Source organism: Oryzias melastigma, linkage group LG18, assembly GCF_002922805.2.
Source record: "Oryzias melastigma strain HK-1 linkage group LG18, ASM292280v2, whole genome shotgun sequence".
NCBI lineage: Eukaryota > Metazoa > Chordata > Actinopteri > Beloniformes > Adrianichthyidae > Oryzias > Oryzias melastigma.
Window position 1 is genome coordinate 1,430,929 of NC_050529.1, and position 21,935 is coordinate 1,452,863.

Consider the following 21,935-nt stretch of genomic DNA (forward strand, 5'->3'; position numbering starts at 1 on the left):
TTCTCACGTTTGATGACTTAATTCTTATTTTTCTTTGCACTAGAAATGAAGATGAAACCTGTGGGACGGCATCTCAACAGGAAGTCGAGATAGAAACACGTCTTCCAGGAGGACCAACAGATGTTGAGGATAAAGACGAGGAAGATGGCGGCCGTTCACAATCAGCTGAGAGTGAAGATCAAACCATCAAAGCAGGAGTTTTGATCCAAGCAAATCTTCAGGATGGACAGAAAACTGAAGCCCGGATCAGCACAGAGACTTTACTGTCTGATGGAAGCAGCAGCGATCACGCAGCAGCACACTCTGAGGAGGCTCCTCTCACCTCCTCTCAGGACCTCCTCCAGCTGGACGAGGAGCTGAAGGCTCACAGCCGAACTCGCACCAAAACCAAGACCTACATGTGCGGCGTTTGCGGCAAAGTCCTCAGCAACAACCGCTCCCTGTCCCGCCACAAGAAGACCCACTCTGCGGAGAGACCCCACACCTGCCAGGTGTGTGGGCGGGGCTTCAAGCTGCCCACCACGCTGAAGCAGCACGAGAAGATCCACACCCACAGGGAGCGCTCGTTCCTGTGCGACGTCTGCTGCAAGATGTTCCTGACCAGCAAGCAGCTGCTCGTCCACATGAGGACGCACACCAACGAGAAGCCCTTCCACTGCGAGCAGTGTGGGCGGGGCTTCACCACCCGGGGGCCGCTGACGGTGCACATGCGCGTGCACACGGGGGAGACGCCGTACCGCTGCCCGTACTGCGGCTGGTCCTTCAAGAGGAAGACCCACCTGGACAACCACCTGGCCGTCCACACGGGCGCCAAGCCCTTCGTCTGCGGCATCTGCGGGAAAACCTGCGCCCGCAAGACCTACCTGACCGTCCACATGAGGACGCACAACGGCGAGAGGCCGTACAAGTGCGGCGCCTGCGGGAAAGGCTTCACTCAGAGCCACTGCCTGAAGACGCACCTGAAGAGCCACCAGGCGGCCGGCTGAGCCGGACGTCCATGAAGACATTTGAATTTTTGTAAATAAACTCAACTGAATTGGAAATCTGACCATCTGTGTGGTTGTGTCAGTGACTCCACCTCCTTTACCGCCCTAAGACCAGGTCTTCAAAAGCTTTTGAAGGACAGCGGTTTCAGGATTTCACTTTACTGTAGCATCAGACGAATTCTCTGAAAAAAACACGACTCAGATCCTAAGTTTGAAAGTCAGGAGGAACTCCCGAGTCCTAGTCCCTGTCTCCACCACAAACTCACCATCTAGGGTCCAGTTCAGGTTCCTCAGTAACAGGAGAAACCACTGATGCAAAACAATAAATACAATTCATTTTGTTAAGCAGATTTCAGGTAACTCAAAGATGGTGTTCTAAAGAAAACCTCAAATTAGGAAAAAGGTAGCCAAGATAATGCCCTTTGAGGTGCACATTATCAGAATGATAATGTGATATAATGTGCTTATACCATGCTAGATTACAAGATGAACACATTTTAAATCAATTATTAGTACTTGAATGAACGGCAGGTGAGGCATGGGCTGTACTGTTTCGTTCTTTCTATCATAATAAAGGAGGTTTTATTTTTACTTAATTTTTCTATTTCTCACTATTTTTGACATTCAATTTGTTTTAATTTGTGACTCATTTAGTCTTTTTATCCACTAAAAATGCACTTTATAAATACACTAGGTGAGACCATGCCATACGCATGCCTCAAGACAGAGGGCGCTGCTGAGCCTGGAGAATGTGACACCTTGGCTAAAGAATAATAGTGTTAGTGGCAGTAAGTCAAGTGCAGCCGTCCAGATATTCTTTAATATTGTTTAGTATCATTTTCTAAATTGAGGATTACGAGTCTAAACTCGGGAATTGGTAGAGACTCGTCACTGGTAATGATCTGCATTGAGACTTTGAAAAAAGAAAAGGAAGATTTCTGCAAACGAGTTATTCATGTGTTTCTTCAGAAGGAACGACACAGACTTCATTTAAAAGTAAATCAATAATAACAATTTGGGATTTTTTTTTCTATGCTACATCTTGTAAAAGGAAGAAAAATGTTGAATTTTTTTTAACAGACTTTAACTGTTGCCAATCAAATGGTTTCTGAGTTTAACTGATGACATCAGTTTTCCTTCATGATCAATTTCCAGATGTTTTTGTTACTTCCATCTATTAAAAAAGTTCCCCTTACGTCACTACCAAATCGGAGTCCCTGATTGGTCAAAGTTCAACTGGTTGTACTTTAGACAGGTATTCAAAGGCTGCATTTTGTACATAAAGCCCAAAAATGAACTTTAAATTTTGCAAAGTAATGCATGAATGCAAGAGTTTTGAATGTAGTAGTTCGAAATGTGCAAATATACACATTTACCAAGACTTTCAGTGGACTTTTTCACTTTTTAATGTACATCTTGCAGCTAATCATAGTCCAGCATTCACCCAGATTGTGTTACAAATATAAAAAAAACTTGGTTTGAAAAGGGTTCAGGAGTTAATGAAGAGGAGGAGCCTTCCCAAAAATCAGCTATTGTTTATATGTTATGGCTGACTTTCTGCTTTTGTACAATTACTGGTATAAAGACCAATGAGACAATTGTTTAGTGACATTGGGCTATATACATAAAATTGGATTGAACTGATTTCCAGTCACCCACAGGTACCAACGAGACGAAACGACTTCTACTTCCTGCTAGCATTTTTTGATCGGTAATGACGATGTTTTGAGTTTTCTCTCAAACACTCTTAAGATTTGACATCCTTCATGACTGCAGTGACTTATGATGCATGAAAACTGGAGTCTGACAGTATGCAAAGAGAGTTTAACATTCAAATCATCCAAACTTGTCACAATAAATCAAAATGCAAGAGCTGCAACCGAGCAGAAGCTGGTTTCTGAGGCAGAGGACACTGCAGCTGGAGTATAAGGTAACTACATTTACCATCTTTACTTAGTTACAGAGAGTGTAGTTTATCTGGATCTACTTTTGATCATTTAGCTGGAATGGCCTTAGAACTTTGTTCTCGACTTCAGGGGTTTAGTCTTCAGTTGTTGATCAGTCGGGTTTGAGATTCTAAGGGCTGTAGTAGGTTAAGTTTACAAGTCTTTGAGTCGCCGGTTTAAATGTGTTTGAATGTTGTAAATCTGGTGCAAGTGTTACTGTTACCCAACAAAAGGACTCGAGCCAGTTGAAGCTGAATGAAAGCCGGTTTATACCTCAAGGCGATCGGTCATCGCATCAATCCTACTGCAATCGTATGGCCTAGTTCATACTAAGGTTCGGCCTCGATTACTGACAAAATTTTATACTTTTCCAGCCTGGTGACACGGTTGTCTCCAGCAGTTCAGTGGTTTAGTCATTTATTTATAGTCATCTTTAGTGATGTATAGACACAGTAATAGAATCCTTGGATGTGGAAACAGCAGTTTTCTGTATCAAGTTTGCTTCACTGTCATGTCTTCAAACCGTTCCAAATAGGTATAGGTTAAATGGCGCAAAATCCTCGTGAATATACCACCCCTTCAATGATGCCACGAATCAGGAAATTATAAATCACTCTGAAGTATGAACTGGCCCTAAGTGTGCTGGATATCAAATCTACATAAGTCACAGTATCTTGTGTAAAAGTACTTTTAATAGTACAGTATTGACCTATTTCTGTTGAACGGTCTCCTTCTCTCTTCTAGATAAAATGTCGGTCACCTTCAACTCCTCCTCCGACTCTGAAGCCCTTCACTGCATGATCCCTGAAACCAAGCAGATCATGATCAGTCTCCTGGTCTTGTACGCCTTCCTGACACCTCTCCTGGTTCTGGTCCTCGTCATGGGTTGTCAGCGCTGGAGGAGGCAGGCCTCCTCTGGCGCTTTGACAGCATCCAACCACACCGATGTCCTTACATACAACGTAGTCTTCTTGGATCTTCTCGGGGTCTTTGGGAGCTGTTTGTACTTTAGTGGGACCTTCATGACCCAAAATGACCTGAAAGAATTGGGAAGAATGGTGTTCTGGGTAACCACTCCCGGACAAACCTTGATTCATTTCCTGACTTGTGTGGAACGATACCTGGCGGCGGTCCATCCCATCACCTACATGCAGCTGAGAGGGGAGCGTGGCGTCAGAATCAGGAACTGCACCTTGGCTGGTGTTTGGCTGGTTTCTTTCATGGTGATGGCTCTGATGAAGGGCTTAGGTTTGGGTCTCTTCTTCATCAATCTGTTCCTGTTGTCCTTCTCATCTGTGTCTTTCTGTTTCTGCAGTGTCTCTGTGCTCTATGTTCTGATTCGTTCAGGGCCGGGTTTCGGCGGCGAAAGCGCCAAGCGGATTGACCAATCAAAACAGAGAGCCTTCCACACCATGATGGTCATCACAGGAGCTCTAGTATTTCGGTTCCTGGTCGGCCTGGTAACCTCGTTCATTCAAGGCTTTTCGGATCGGAACAGTCACCGCTACTGCGTGGTGGCGTGGGCGACCATGTGGTTTTTCCTGCCCAGCAGCCTGGTGCTGCCCCTGCTCTACCTGCAGAGGGCAGGGGTACTTCCTGTCTGTAAACTCAAGACAGACGGATCCACAAAGGCATAAAATGACCTGACGTTTGATCACATCTTTGTGTAAAGATTAGGGTTTGATGATTGTAGTCAAAACTCAGCAGCATCCCTTGAAACACAAAGAAATGATATTGTTCAAATCTTAGACAATAAAGTCATTACAATAAAGTTTTGTTTTTGTGTGCTTAGATTGTCTTCTGTTTATTTCTTAGACACAATTGTTCTGAAAGTCTCTGTTATTTCTGCTTTTGTCCAACAAATCAGTTCCAGTGATGCATCAGAGAAGATTTCTCCTTCATGATCAAATCTCAGACGGTTGGTACTTCAGTGAATCAAAAAGGATGCTACCCATACGTCACTACCAAATCTAAGTCCCTGATTGGCTTAAGTTAAACTGGTTCAACTTTTGACGTGCATTCAAAGACTTTGTGAATTGTTTATATAGAACAAAAAAATGATGTAAAAACTTGTGTAGCGACGCATTAATGTAAGAGTTTTGAACGAGGAAGCCTGAATCGTAAAATACGCACAATTACCAACACTTTTAATTGGAAGTGGTCACTTGAACACACGTGTTGGAGTCAAATGTGAACTTAGATTAAGGCTTTTGTCATGAAGAAGAACTAAAAGACTCTTGGTCAGGTATATTTATGTGCTGTGATACTTGGAAAATGGGTCAGTACAAGTTATAAACTCTGAGGGTGCCCAAACGTTTTCTGTTATTTTAAAAGACTAAATAATGAAAATAAAGCCTACTTTTTATATATTTAATAAATGTCTCATTTCTAATCGTTTTCCTTTTGAGGATGTTTCCATCTTTTCTTGGCTTCTTCATCCACTTTACTACAACTTTCAACCTGGAGTGCCCAAACCTTCCATCCCCACTGGATCCACCGTAAGGTGGATATTTATGATGATAAACTGTAGAATAACGTATCTCCACCTGTGTGGAGTTTATGTTGCTCTGGTCACCAGCTAGCTTTTACATCAGCGCTAACACAGACCATCCAGACTATGTGACCGGAACTTCTTTTGTAGGTGTCTATTAGGATTTTTGATGGACATCCTGCAGCCAATGAGAGTTGAGTATTCACCCACATTTGGAAAAAATATAAATAAATGTATTTTAAAGCTTTTAAGAGTCGATGGGGCAGATAAGCCTTCCAGAGTCGCTTACAGAGATCCAAGGAAACATTGAGATGAAAGTTTGAGTTTTCCCTCAAACACTTAAGATCTGACATCCTTCATGACTGCAGTGACTTATGATGCATGAAAACTGGAGTCTGACAGTATGCAAAGAGAGTTTAGCATTCAAATCAGCCAAACATTCAGCAATAAATCAAAATGCAACAGCTGCAACCGAGCAGAGGCTGGTTTCTGAGGCAGAGGACACTGCAGTTGGAGTATAAGGTAACGACATTTACCACCTTTACTTAGTTACAGAGATTGTAACTTTTGACTATTAAACTGGAAAACCAGCTCGTCTGTTGGATGGATTTGATGCCTTAGAACTTTGTTCTCCACTTTAGGGGTTTAGTCTTCAGTTGTTGATTGATCTAGATTTGTGGCTCTAGAGGGATGTAGTTGATGAGTTGATGAGTCTCTAACTCATCGGTTTAAATGTCTTGGTGGGCATGGGATCGTTCAGCAAACCTCACAGCATCCATGACTGTACTTGCATGGAGGTTTGTTTGAATGGAGTCAATCTGGTGTAAATGTTCCTGATGTTTTCCAACAAGGGGAGTAGACCCAGTTGTAGCTGAGTGAAGGCCGGTTTATATTTCATCGGATCAATCTACTGTATCCCTACAGCAATCGTTTGTCTAGTTCGTACTAAAGTTGGTCAGTTTCTCTTGTGAATGACCACAATAAGAGTAACAAACTTCTGAAGGATGTTTGTACTTTCCAAACCTGATGACACCATTATCTGCACAGTTTGCATTGTTCGGTATTTTATTTATAGTCATATATAATGATCTTTGACATTCTGTTTACTTAAAGCTTGTTTTTTTCATATGCAAAGTTTTCTAAAGCTGTTTGTATAAATAAGTTTGTGGTCAATTAACAACACACTCTCATTCACAAGTCGTCACATATTGACGTTTGGTTTAGGACCGATCCGCGTCACTTATTGACATTTCTGGTTTCTCTAACTCGCCTTTTTAGGAGTCTTGGCTGTTTTGATTAAATCTAGGCTCCGGTCGTTTTGGGACATTGTTTTTGTAGCCAGTATTGGTACCCTAACCCTAGCCCTGTCCACATCTGGAACTGGTACTGATCCGCTTCTGGTACCAATACGATCTGCATCCGGTATCTGGGTTAAGGTTAGTTTTAGGGTACCAGTGTGGTCCATGTCTGGTATCGGGTTACGGTTAGGTTAAGTGATTGGGTTGGCCGATGTAGGGGGCGAGGCTGTAGATCCGATCAGCACAGTAATCTGATCCACTTCTCTTACCAGTTCTGCCATGACTCTGATCTCATTTGCACCTACCTCACTAGCCTCCGCCATTATCGCTTGTCTTCACCTGGTAGAGACTAAGTCTGGGGCTAATGGTGGAAAGACCAGTACTGCCACAACGCCTGGAGCCTCGTCTCCCTGGGTGTCCGAATCATCTGAGCTATGGGGACTTTGGTAATCTCGTGGCAACAGTCTATGTTTGCTCCTCACCTGCTCAGCCATGAGTTGATTACCCTGGGGGTCCCTTTCAGATTTACGGGAAAGCTTTGTGAGCCTTAGAGTTTCCTCCAGTCCTCAGAGCTTGGTCGCCTTGATCTGACCAAGCAGCGTGCCCACCCACCCCATCTTTTCTGCATAGTATTGTGTTTCATGGGCAAGCCTTGGCCATAAATCTCGCCTGCCAAGAGATCTCCTACAGCCACAAAATTCTCCCATTCCGTACACTTAGGCATGTGGCAGGCGATCAAGTGACTGTAGGGGTTGGCATGCCGGACTGCAAAATGCTTTCAGAGCAAGCTCACTGAGCGGGCAGGTACCCCACACAAAGGAGACACCGGGTCCGGACAGATCAGACGGACCTCCCCCAGAGCTGGGTCAAGGATCTCCTCCTGAGGGCCTGGTTCCATCCCAGACCCATTACTAGCTGTTGACTCCTCACCAGGGTACCAGTGCGGTCCACGTCCCAGTAACGGTTTGGGGCTTGCAGTAGAGTGTAGATACGCAGTAAAAATATATATTTTTTCTGTTTCAGAATGAATTCGTGTTTATCCCCTCTTGTATTAAGAATGCAGTCATAGTGACCTTGTCTTTGAAATCCTGGGACATGGAAACTGAATGGGTTGGTTAGCCCGATATGAACACTTTTATGGCAAAAACGTTAAATTCCTGTCCGGGATGATGTCATTAGTTTGCGTCACATTATACACTGATTTGGGGGCTTCCGTTCTGATGACCAATGCACCCGAGCAATTACAAACCACTAGGAAGTATAAACTGGCCCAGAGACTATTGGATATATACCACAAATATACTTAAGTCACAGTACCTTGCAGTAAAAGTACTTTAAGAAGTACAGCTATAACGGAGTAAATCTTGTTTCTACTGAATGGTCTCCTTCTCTCTTCTAGATAAAATGTCGGTCACCTTCAACTCCTCCTCCGACTCTGAACCCCTTCACTGCATGATCCCTGAAACCAAGCAGATCATGATAAGTCTCCTGGTCATGTACGCCTTCCTGACACCTCTCCTGGTTCTGGTCCTCGTCATGGGTTACCAGCGATGGAGGAGGCAGGCCTCCTCTGCCGCTTTGACAGCATCCAACCACACCGATGTCCTTACCTACAATGTGGTTTTCATGGATCTTCTCTGGGTCTTTGGGTGCAGTTTGTACTTTAGTGGGACCTTCATGACCCAAAATGACCTGATGGAAGTGGGGAGAATGGTGTTCTGGGTAATCACTCCTGGACAAACCTTGATTCATTTCCTGACTTGTGTGGAACGATACCTGGCGGCGGTCCATCCTTTCACCTACATGCAGCTGAGAGGGGACCGTGGCGTCAGAATCAGGAACTGCACCTTGGCTGGTGTTTGGCTGGTTTCTTTCATGGTGATGGCTCTGATAAAAGGCTTAGGCTTTGGTCTCGTCATCATAAATCTGTTCCTGTTGTCCATCTCCTCTGTGTCTTTCTGTTTCTGCAGCGTCTCTGTGCTCTATGTTCTGATTCGTTCAGGGTCGGGTCTCGACGGCGAAAGCGCCAAGCGGATCGACCAATCAAAACAGAGAGCCTTCCACACCATGATGGTCATCACAGGAGCTCTAGTATTTCGGTTCCTGGTCGGTCTGATATCCTCGATTATTCAAGGCTTCTCGGATCGGCACAGTCACTTGTACTGCATGATGGCTTGGATGAACATGTGGTTTTATGTCCCCAGCAGCCTGGTGCTCCCCCTGCTCTACCTGCAGAGGGCAGGAGTGCTTCCTGGCTGTAATGTCAAGACAGACGGATCCACATAAATGTAAATTGATGTGACGTCCGATCACGTTTTCGTTCAGAGATCAGGGTTTGATTATTGTTTTTGTGGTGGCTTTATTAACAACAACTTCATTTTTCCTTCTGTTTGTGGAGCGTTTAAGCAACAAGCTTGAACATCTCCTTAAGAACTGTTGGAATCAAACTGTATTCAATAAACTTTTTGCTTTTGTTTCCTTCTACCATGAATAATAAAGTTATTTGATGATGTTTTTGTTCTTTTAAATCCACATTTTTGTGTTTTCTATTTTTATGTTTTTGTCAGGTTGTATTGACCTGGATAAAAGATCAACTTCTCTTTCTGGATCCGTCTCACTCTGTATGTTCTCAGCTTCTTCTTTTTCCCCAAACGTTTATTTGGCTCTAAATCACCTTTTTCTGAATTTATTTGATGAGTTTAACTGTTGGCTGCTTATCAGGACGATCTCAAAGTTACATGAAACTAAAGACCCAGTTCTGAAGGAAGCTCAGTTCTAAATGAGTACTGGAGTTGGGTCTGCCAGAAAGTGTCAGGTCCAGAGAATTGAAGGTGGATCTTCTTGATGATGACGATGCTCTTACCAGTTAATACTGGTTTGAAAAAAATAGTCAAATCTGTTCAGGACCCTTAGTGTCATAAACCGCTCAGTGAACTCACAGAGAAACAATGTTCGTGCACATTTTTTTTCCTATGGGCATGCTGCAGGTGACAGGATGTAGTGATACATAAGGGTAAGTTAGGGGGAAGTAGGGATGTCGTACAGATTTATTAGTTTTTCCGCCTCCAAATCCATGGGACTGTACAAGAAGCCAGTACTCACATCATATTAATGACTAGAGTGTGGCCTAAAGACACTGTCCACGGCATCATCTGTGAGTCAAAAGTGCGTGTAGCTACCATTATCCTACAAATACTTCATGATACACCTATCACACCTACAACACGATATGGCCCATCTTCATTATGTACCTTAAGGTGTTCATACAAACCTCAAGGGAACTGCAAGACACACCTGCACTCCCTTTAAGATGTGGTGTCTCCTCTACAACCCTCCACAGAAATATATCCAGATAATAACTTAGCCAGAGGACCAACCCTGAAGTCTGACTCTTTATCCAGTTTTCTCCCCTGCAAGTTGCCTTCTTGTGTTGTTCCCTCTGTGTAGATGGAGTTTCCAGGGATACCTACCTCAGCCCTTTTCCTGTGCCGCTTGCCTGAGCAGCAGTCCTAGTGGTCCAGACCTGGATTCCAGAGTAGTCTACCTGAGTTGAACCCATTTCTGAGCAGCCCTTCTGAACAGTGGTCTTAAGCCTATAGGCCGAAGTCAACTTATATGAGTAAATCAACTGACATGAGCTGTCTTGCCTGAGTCAAGTGTCTGTATCAACTTACTTGAGACATTCTTTCCTAAGTCATGTATTTTCGAAAACTTACCTGACCCATCTTGGCTGAGTCAAGTTTCTACATACTTTTACTTGAGCCAAACTTGCCTGAGTCAAGTGTCTGTATCGACTTGTCTGAGTTGTTCTTTCCTAAGTCATGTATTTGGATGGACTTACCTGAGACAGTCTTGCCTTAGTCAAGTGCAATATGGACTTACTGGAGCTATTCTTGCCTTAGTCTAGTATTTACATTGACTTACCCTATCCGTTGTTGCACAAGTCAAGTATTTGCATTGACTTAACGTAGCCATCTTGGCTTAGTCAACAGTCCACATTGACTTTCTTGAGCCCTTCTTGCATGAGATGAAGTATTTACATTGAGTTGCTCAATCAGTTCTTGTCCAAGTCAAGTATTTGCATCAACGTACCTGAGCAGTTATTGCCTGAGTCAAGTTTCTGTATACTCCTACTTGAGCCATCTTGCCTGATTCAAGTGTCTGTATCGACTTACCCAAGACATTCTTGCCTTAGTCAAATATTTTCATCGATTTACCCGAGGCATGGTTTTTAGACAGGGAAGAACCAACTAGAGCAGGAACTGAGCCGGTAAGTGTTCGTGTTTCCTAATAAAAGCTGTTTTAATCCAAAGTGATCTCTTAACTGGATGTGGGGTCTTCAGAGTGATTTAGAAAATATTTCCAGTTTTTAAAATCAAATCATATTATGTTATTTGTTTTGTTCATCTGTCTGCACACGTTAAACTTTTACTGTCATCATCTCCTCTCTGTTTTATCCTCAGTCGTCAATAAAAGCCAAGATGTTCTCCAACTCCTCCAACAGCGGTGAGGCTGACCTGTGTTCCTTCCCTGAAATGTTTTTTATCTCAGTGAGTTCTTTCGTTCTCTGGCTGCTCCTGGCACCTCTCTTCCTCCTCATCCTCCTCATGGGTTTCCGGTGATGGAGGAAAGAACGCCTGAAACCGTCCTCAACCCCATGGAGCCACATGGACATCTTCACCTACAACATAGCTGTTCTCGAACTTTTTTGGGTTCTGGCCAGTTTTTTTGGTTTTTCTTGGCTTTTGCACCCATCAAGACGATTTGTTCAATGCTGCATATGTGTTATTTTATTTCACCTCAACTGCAGAGACTCTGTTTCAATACCTGACCTGTTTGGAGCGTTACCTGGCTGTGGTCCATCCCATCACATACATGCGCCTTAGGCAGGAGCGAGGCGTCCGCATCAGAAACATCACTGTCGATTGTGTTTGGATGATTTGCTGCATGATGATGTTTACATTGTGGAATGGATCTTACACAGAGGTCAACAATGCATTGGTGTTCTTCATCTCTGTGACCTTCTGCTTCTGCAGCGCCTCCGTTCTCTGGGTTCTCATTCGTCCAGGGCCGGGTAAGGAGGGCAGGAGTTTAGATCCATCAAAACAGAGAGCCTTCTGCACAATGACGATAATAACTGGAGCTCTGTCAGTGAAGTTCCTTTCAAATGTCGTTGGCCTCATAATGCAAAGGTTTGCAGAGAAAAGCTTCTTTACTTGTCTGTCTGGTTGGTCTTCGGTGTGATTGTCTCTGCCCAGCAGTCTTAAAGTCTAGAACTTTAGTTGAATTGAATTCACATCCTGGTTGTAACACTAGTGTTAAGTTGTAGTGACACATATATTCTTAGAAGATTGTGGCCTTTTTGTGTGTTTTGTGTGGGTTCAATTGTCTTGAAGGAGGGTCTAAGGGCAGACATAACCAGTTTACCTTAGTTTAACAATCAGCTATTGTTTATATTTTATGACTGATTTTATGTTTTTGGACAATTACCAGTGTGAAACCAGTTGACACAACTGTGTCGTGATATTGGGCTACATATATAAAAATGAAATTGTTAGTTTGTGTTCTGTTGTCAGCTTTTGTGTGTCTCTTCTATCAGTCACACCAGGTTCAGGTTTCCGATCGTCCACAGCTGTTTTCATTTGAATCAATGAAGGGTTTTGGTGGGTAGTTTTCAGTTTTTCTGATTTTGGGTCAGACGTGTTAACAAACCACCAGCCCATCCTGCAGCTGGTCTGGAGTTAACTCCTCTCTTTGACCCTACACGGACCCGGACAATCCAACAATCCACACTAAGGCTTAAACCGTAAAAAAGCTGGACAAAGTTCAAATGGTGCTACAACAACTTTTGAATCAAATCAAACTTTATTTGAATCTCCAACGTGTGTCACTCAAACTGCTTTACATAAAAGAATAATCAAATTTAAAGTATAAAATTATTCACTCAAATGATGCAAAGTAAAAATAGAAATCTGGTTTTTTACTGAAGTGAGGAAACTATATTTTGAGGACCTGTCCACACTAGTAAACCTACCCCCAATCAAGTTTACAACCCAGATCCATGCAAAGAGTCCCCATTCACTGAGAAGAAACAATCTCTGATGTGAAGGATCACTCTGGAATTAAAACTAAAATGCAAAAGGAATAAAATAAATATAAGATAAACAGATAAAATTACCAGGTAAATAAACCTTAATTAAAAGTGAATTAAAATACCAAATGAGTAAAAAAAGAACACAAAATAAATAAAGTATCAAATAAATTCCAAAATGAGAAAAGCCCGGTTAAAAAGCCTTCCTTCCATCAAGAGTCCCTGTTGGCTCTTTGAGAGGCTGTTCCACAGGCGACGTCCATCTCAATCATTAAAATAAACATCTCTTGAATCAAAAAAACTAGATCTAATAGCATTGATTTTTCTCCTGAAGTGGTCCGCAAGACTCTCACATAGCATCAGATGCTACAACCTCTTTTCTTTAAAGTATCTATTGTTTTAAAGAGAAATTTAGGTTTTGCATGATTGAGTCTGAGAAGTGTAGGGTTCTTGACGTACAGTTCATTTCGGTTTTCTCCACTGCCTCTCTGCTCTCCTGCATCCTCGTTTTATGGCTCTGATCACGTCATTTCTCCAAGATGCTATAGCTTTAGTTTTCCCCCATTTTTGTTTTAAGTGGAGCTACAGCATCAATAAATGAATTACTAGTGCAAGTTGAATAAAATAATATACCATATGTTATGAATATATAAGGAATGTGGTTAACAAGAACCTCATTTGTCAAAGAAATACAAATATTTTCTGTTACCGATTCTTCTAAAAATAGCATAGACCCGTTTGTCACCCCTAGGCAACCGACAAATGAAGCGGTTGCTATGGAGATAAAATAACAAAAATGCCGCCATTTTAGATATTTACATATATATTATTAATTTGTCACATGTAGCTCTGATCAGGATGGCAAAGGCAGTATAGATTGTAGTCCAGGCCCGGACGCTAAAAACAAGAAGCCTCTTTGGGTCATGCATTTTTTAACCAGTCAAAAACCCAACATATTCTCTTGTTGAAGTATTTGCATCAACGTACCTGAGCAGTTATTGCCTGAGTCAAGTTTTTGTATACTCTTACTTGAGCCATCTTGCCTGATTCAAGTGTCTGTATCGACTTACCCGAGGCAATCTATATAGGACAATAAAGCTAAATTTTCATCCAGCTCTGTGTGTCTTCAGTGAACAGAATCGTAGTTTTCCTGATTTCTTCAAGAAGAGCAGAGGTAACACCAGACTGCTGGGTAGAGACAGCCACAGCATAGCCCACTCAGACAGACAAGTAAAGACGCTTTTCTCTGCAAACCTTTGTGCTAAGAGGACAGCGACAGTTGAGAGGAACTTCCCTGACAGAGCTCCTGTTACTACCATCATGGTATGGAAGGCCCTTAGCTTTGATGGATCTGAACTGCTGCCCTCCTTACCCGGTCCTGGACGAATGAGAACCCAGAGAACGGAGGTGCTGCAGAAGCAGAAGGTCACACAGATGAAGAACACCAACACCATGTTGACCACAGTATAAAGCCCCGTTCCCAAAATTACAACCATCAGGAAACAAATCACCCAAACACAAGTGACGGTGATGTTTCTGATGCGGATGCCACGAGCCTGCTTTAGCTGCATGTATGTGAAGGGATGGACCACAGCCAGGTAACGCTCAAAACAGGTCAGGAACTGAAACAGAGTCTCTCCAGGTAAGGCAAAATAAAAAAACACACAAGCAGGACCGTATAAATAACCTCGATTGGTGCCTGAGGCAAGAAATATTAAAAAACTGGCCAGAACCCAAAAAAGCTCGAGAACAGCTATGTTGTAGGTGAAGACGTCCATGTGGCTCCATGGGGTTGAGGACGATTTCAGACGTTCTTTCCTCCACCGTTGGAAACCCATGACGAGGATGAGGATGAAGAGAGGTGCCACAAGCAGCCAAAGAACCAAAAAACTCAAAAAGGCATGAGACATTTCAAGGGTGGAACAGGAGTCAACCTGATCACTGTTGGAGGAGTTGAAGAACATCTTGGTTTTTATTGACGACTGAGGAGAAAACAGATGTCAGCAAAAGTTCAGACAGATTGAAACCACAAATGACATGAAAGGATTGGATGATCGAACCTTCAGATAGTTTCCAAATACTAGTGAAAATCCCATGTTCAGTGAATTGATTGCTGTCGGGGTCAGGACATCATCAAACGGCTTTTATTAGTAACCAACACTCACCAGGTCGGTTCCAGCTCCAGCTGGTTCTTCCTTCTGGAAACTGTGACCATGTGTTTTTCAAGATGTCTGTTTATTGACTTCTATCTTCCATCAAAATGACGGATTCCTTCATGTTTGCATGATGCAAAGTATGGAAATGTTATGTAAGCTCATAGTGAGAGATCAATGGACTCTGCTTATTTAGGGTGCACCAAATGTTGGATTTAGTCCATTTTGTGCCTGAGTTCTGGAAGTGGTTACTGAGGCCGGTGTGAACATAGCATTTACTGTTCCCTCGATGCAACAGCCACCTCAAGGGATGTCTTGAAATTGGAACGTGCCATTGTTGAGACAGTTACACGCACTTATGACATATGGATAGTGCTGTTGTCCTTTTGCCACACTGTAGTGGAGAGGATCCAGAAAAGTGCAGCTCAATTAAAATCAAAGATTTCTTTGACTTGAACATAAAATAATTTACTCCCAATTTGATTCTATGTAAGCTATAAAACTTAAGAGAACAGAAATTTGCCTTCTGTGATGAATCATTCATTCCAGGCATGCAAATACACTGTCAGCATCCATCAGATGGACCAGGGAGCCCTATCCATCACAAGTTAGAGTCTCATAGATGTGAAAATGTCTCAACCCAGAGCTCATAACATAGGTGATTACTGGAACGAAGATCGACCGCTAAATTGCTCTCTCTTCACCACAACAGACCAGTACAGAGACCGCATAACGGTGGACGCCGCTCCAATACGGCAGTCGATCTCACACTCCGATCTTCCATCACTTGTGAACAAGACTCCAAAATATTTAAACTTCTCCACCTGAGGCAGGTGAGGGGAAACTACCTTTCTCCGGTTGAGAACCATGGCCTCAGTCTTAGTGGTGCTGACCCTCATACCAGCCGCTTCACACTTAAATTGCAAAACTGCTCCAATGCATGCTGGAGGTCCTGGCTCGATGAAGCCAACAGGAAAACATCATCTGCAAAGAGCAGAGAGGAAATCCTGTGGTCCTCAAACCAGCTGCCCTTCGCGCCCTGGCTGCACCTAGAATTTCTGTCCATAATGACTATAAACAGAACAGGTGGAGCCCTGCTGTAGTCCCGTTATGGTTACGGCTTCCTGCTACTATGCAAACCAAGCTACTACTCCGGTCATACAGAGACCGGGCAGCCCTCAGTAAGACTCCCAGAGCGCCCTCCACAGGGACACCTCGAGGAATGCGGTCAAGTGCCTTTTTCAATCCACAAAACACATATGAGTAGATGGGCAAACTCTCACGGACCCTCCAGGACCCTGATGAGGGTGTAAAGCTGGTCCACTATTTGCATTATTGTTCTTTGATCAACGTTTTGATTCTCTGACAAACTCTCCTCCCCAGTTCCCTGGCATAGAGTTTCTCAGGGTGGCTGAGGAGTGTGATTCCCTGGTCATTGAAACACACCCTCCAGTCCCCTCTTCTTTAAAAAGGGGAACCATGCCCCCTTTCTGCCAGTCCAATGGTAAATTTCCCATCTGCAATGTTGCAGAGACATGTCAGCCAAGACACTCTAACAGTTCCCGAGACTTGAGGTACTCGAGCAGACTTTATCCACTCAGGGGGCATAGCTCTTTGACTACCTCAGCGACCTCAGCTTGGGTGATGAACATTTCTACCCAAAAATCCTTCAACTCTGCTTCCTCAAGAGAAGGCGTGACAGCAGGGTTGAGGAGATCCTCAAAGTATACCTTCCACCACCCGACAATGTCCCCAGTTGAAGTCCACAGCTCCCCAACTGCACTGGAAACATCTTTTCCCTTCTGAGGCGCCGGATGCTTTGCCAGATTCTCTTTGAGGCCAACCGATAATCCTTCTTCATGGCCTCACCAAACTCTTCTCAGGACCGAGGTTTTTCCTCCAAAACAGCCCGGGGTGCAGCTCGCTTAGACTGCTGATACCTGTCAGCTGTCTCTGGAGTCCCACAAGCCAGCCAGACTTGGTAAGATTCTTTCTACAAGACAATGGAGGTTGAGAACATGGTCCACTCTGACTCCATATCACCAACCTCACTCTATACCTGCTTGAAGTTTTTCGGGATGTGGGAGTTAAAGACCTCCCTGACAGCGGGTTCAGCCAGACGTTCCCAGCCGACCCTTATAGTATGCTTAGGTCTACCGAGTATTTCCGGCGTCCTCCCTCGCAAGCGAATCCAGCTCACCACCAGGTAGTGATCAGTGGACAACTCTGCCCCTCTCTTTACCCGAGTGTCCAAAACACACGGCCGGAGATCACCTGAAACGACTACAAAGTTGATCATTAATCTCCTGCCTAGGGTGCCCTGATGCCAGGTGTATTGATGGACACTTTTGTGCTTAAACATGGTATTCCTTACAGATAAACTGTGACAAGCAGAGAGGTCCAACAACATAAAATTAATTTCAGGGAGGCCATTCCTACCAATCATGCCCCTCATGAGCATTGAATTCCCCTAGAAGGATGACGGAGTCCCTCGTTGGAGCACCTTCCAATACCCCTCCAAGAGACAACAGGAAGGCCAGTACTTTGAACTGCTGCTTGACCCATAAGGCGAATCCACAGTCAGAGACCTATCCTCCACCTGAAGGTGAAGGGACGTGACCCTCTCATACACCGGTGTGAACTCCCACACTTGGCAGGTGAACTGGGGATTGACGAGTATGCCCACGCCGACCTGCCGCCTCTCACCATGGGGAACTCTAGAATGGTAGAGAGCCCAACCCCTCTCTAGGGAGAGGAAGAGTTTCAGAGCCCAGGCTGTGTGTGAATGTGAGCCCAACTGTATCTAGCCGGTACTTCTCAACCTTTTTACATGAACTCAAGCCCCTTCCCTCCCAGGGAGGTGACGTCCCATGTCCCTAAAGCCAAGTTCCATGACCGGGGTTTAGGTCACTTTTGACTGCCACCCAACGTGGACGGTCTTATTTGGTCTGATCTTACCAGGAAATATTGAGTTGACGGGTGACATTAATACTAGCGGGCTAGCATTTAGCATCACCTGAAGCTACCGTTTTCTTTCTTTTTTTTTTGTCAATGCACACATTTGTTTTGAGAAACAAACAAAACCTGTGTCCATACTCCCATCAATTGACTGAGCAACCTCACATCTACTTTCAACAGGTGTCAAAATAACATTATATTATTCCATTTCAAATCCCTGTGGAGCACACTGTTTTTGAACCACCTAATTAAAACTCCAAATACTGACTCAATGAACGGATGGAGCCCTGTCTTGTTTTCTTTGTGCCACCGCTTTCTGTTCTCAATGTATTTTTTAGTGTTTGCTTTTGTTTGTTTTGTGTTTCAAGTGGATATTTGACAGGATTCAGAGATCCTTAAGGACAGGTGCCTGTAAGTCGGATGTTTTACGTCAGAAACTCCCGCTGATGGACTCCAACTGCAGGAGATCGGGCCAGACAGCAGGAACTACAATTTATTTAAACTTAAACACGACAAAAACATTAAACAAAGGGAGAAACACAACAGTGACCAAAACAGATAAACAGAAAACAAGACACTAAACCATTCATGGATTTAAATGAAAACGACTGCAGACAATCAGAAACCCGAACCTGGTGTGTCACACAAAACCAGACAACAGAACAAACATCAACAACACAAACCAAGCAAAACACACTAAAGGCTACAATCTTTACAGAATGTATGTGTCACTATATAAATAACACTACTGAAAATGTGATAACAAACAACGTCTTAATTCGTTTCTACGAAAGTTCTAAAGACTTTATACAGCAATAGAAAATATAAAAACGTGCAGTTTTATTTTTCTACCAACCTCCTGCCTCACTGACAGACTATAATTTTTGAGCAGTTGTTGACATTGATGTCATCATTTGTCCAGTTTCTTCACAAATAGCCAAATTGAGGTTATATAGATGGAAAAGTTGCCCAATAGAAGCCATTTTGGATTAAAATATATTCTGAAAGGCAAAAACTGGATTTATGATAGATCTTGTAGATCTTGATCTTATGATCTTGTTGAATCTCCAAAGCTTCATCTTCATCCAGCTCTGTCTGTCTTCAGTGAACAGAATCGTAGCTTTCCTGCTTTCTTCAAGAAGAGCAGAGGTAACACCAGACTGCTGGGCAGAGACAGCCACAGTGCAGACCACTCAGACAGACAAAAGAAGATGTTATTCTCAGCAAATCTTTGCATTATAAAGGCAAAAAACATTGAAAGGAACTTCAGTGACAGAGCTCCAGTTACCACCACCATGGTGTAAAAGGCTCTATGCTTAGTTGGATCTGAACTCCTGCCCTCCTCACCCGGCCCTGGACGAATGAGAACCCAGAGAACGGAGGCGCTGCAGAAGCAGAAGGTCACAGAGATGAAGAACACCAATGCATTGTTGACAAAAGCAAACAACCCGGTCCACACTGTTACACTCATCAGGAAGCAAATCATCCAAACACAAGCGACGGTGATGTTTCTGATGCGGACGCCACGCGCCTGCCTAAGGCGCCTGTAGGTGACAGGATGGACCACAGCCAGGTAACGCTCCAAACAGGTCAGGAAGTGAAACAGAGTCTCTCCTGGTAAGGCAAAACAAAAAATCCCATTTGCAGCACGGAACAAATCTAATTGATGGGTGCAAAAGGCAACAAAAACCAAAAAACTGGCCAGAACCCAAAAAAGCTCGAGAACAGCTATGTTGTAGGTGAAGATGTCCATGTGGCTCCATGGGGTTGAGGATGATTTCAGACGTTCTTTCCTCCATCGTTGGAAACCCATCACGAGGATATAGATGAAGAGAGGAGCCAGAAGCAGCCATGGAACCAAAAGACTCAACAATACATACAACATTTCAAGGGTGGAACAGGGGTCAAACTTATTACTGAGGGAGGAGTTGGAGAACATCTTGGTTTTTATTGACGACTGAGGAGAAAACAGATGTCAGTAAAAGTTCAGACATTTGAAACCACAAATGACATGAAAGGATTGGATGATCAAACCTTGAGATAGTTTCCAAATACTAGTGAAAATCCCATGTTAAGTAAAGTGATTGCAGTCGGAGTCAAGACATCATCAAACGGCTTTTATTAGTAACCAACACTCACCAGGTCGGTTCTAGCTCCAGCTGGTTCTTCCTTCTGGAAACTGTGACCATCTGTTTGAAGATGTCTACCCTAAATGTGCGCCTGTTCACTGTTCCATCAAAATGATGGATTCCTTCATGTTTGCATGATGCAAAGCATAGAAAGGTTATGAAAGGTCATAGCGAGTGAACACTGGACAAACGTTGGATTTAGCCTGTTTTGTGTCTTAAGACTTGAATGGAGAAGCCTGAGATGCGTATTTATAGACATAGACTTTTCATTGGAAGTGGTTGCCGAGATCGGTGTTCCCTTGAGGTTCATACAGCCACCTCAAGGGACGTCTTGAAAATGGAACGTACCATTGTTGAGTGTGTGGTAAAGACGTGAAATATTGGATAATGGAAGTTGGACACACTTGTGACAGGGCTGATGCTGTTGTCCTGTTGCCACAATCTAGTCCTTAGTAAGGTGCTAGAACTGACCCCTTACTGACCCTTTGCTTCAAGGCAGCACAGTCCTTTAACAGGTCAAGTCTCATTGATGGATTTCATGCTGAGGATCCAGAAAAGTGCAGGTTAAGTCTAAAGATTTCTTCAACCTGAACATAAAATAGTTTACTCCCAGTTTGATTCTAGGTACTCTACCAAGTTTCTGAGAACAGAAATTTGCCTTCTGCAATGAATCATTCAGTCCAGACATGCAAACACACTGTCAGCATCCATCAGGCTGACTAAGAAGCCCCATCCATCAAAAGTTAGAGTCTCACAGATGTGAACATGAGCAGAGACGGCAGACACTGAGCTCAGAGAAGACCCTGAGCACCAGGTGAGTGATCATACAAGAATTAAGAACATTGGCGTGTTAGGAACTGGTGGTAGTGGAGCCAAAATGCAGGACAACAGCGAGGTAAAGGTGAGGTGGTTTGTTTTGAAGTTTTAAGGGAAGAGCAGAAACATTGGATGGAAGTTCTCAGAATGACAGCAGGTTGATGACATCAAGAGGGGAAATCCTGATGATCCTTAATGAAAGAAGACAGTAGAAAATGAAAAGTAGCAAGTCTACGTTAAACGTTGACCGCAGTAGCTTTAGGTCGGGGTACGGAGGGGAACAGACGAACAGGCGATGTCTAATGGGTGTGGATGAGTTTATAAAAAGTCGTCTGAAGAGGAGATGATGTAGTTTTGAAAGATTTGTTGGAATTACTTGATAAGAGCTTGAAGTCTGATTTTCTTATTTCTCCTATTTCAATCATTGTCTTTGACAATTGTTTGTTTTCAGCAATACATTAATTATAGTTTTATTTATTACATTTGCCAGTTAAAATAATCTGGATCTATGTGATGTTTGGATTTATCAACAAATGGTACCAACAATTTTGCACATATGAAAATGTGCATGTTTATATGGAGGATATTATGAAAAACACACGCTTCCTAGGTTTTTAAAAACATTTTAATGTAAGAAAAGTCAGTTCTAGCGAGAACTTCCCCATCTGTGTTTGCCCACACTGGCTTAGGTGGGGACAAAGTTGAAGGTTCCTGTTTGACCGTCAAAATATGGCATGTTTTCTGAAACAAACTAGTACTCTCCTTCTCCGTCCGCAGGTCTCCATCCACCATCCAAACAGCCGGCATGGCGGCCAACTCCTCAGTTGATGTATCTCAACATTTTTGCTTGAACTCTATTATTGTTTTGTCGTTCAACACGTTGTTTCAGGTTCTGAGGCTCCTCCTGTTCCCCGCTCTTTCCATCTTCATCCTCCGGATGAGCTTCCTTCAGTGGCAGCAGCAGCGCTCCTTCAAGTCGGCGAGCCACTCAGACGTCTTCACGTACCACCAGTCCGTCCTGCAGCTGGTCTGGAGTTTAGGAACTGTCATCTTCATTGGAGGAGTCT

General features: G+C 43.5%; 1 protein-coding gene across 3 annotated transcripts in view; it reads left to right on the forward strand.

The window, feature by feature from the left end:
- LOC112155795 (zinc finger protein 569) overlaps positions 1 to 1,048 on the forward strand; it is a 3,961-nt gene extending 2,913 nt beyond the window's left edge. For all 3 annotated transcript variants that reach the window (XM_024287734.2, XM_024287735.2, XM_024287736.2), the window contains exon 6: positions 44 to 1,048. In XM_024287734.2, the coding sequence (XP_024143502.1) occupies positions 44 to 986 (943 nt within the window). In that variant the 3' untranslated portion in view covers positions 987 to 1,048. The remainder of the gene's footprint in view (positions 1 to 43) is intronic.
- Positions 1,049 to 21,935: the final 20,887 nt, after the last annotated feature.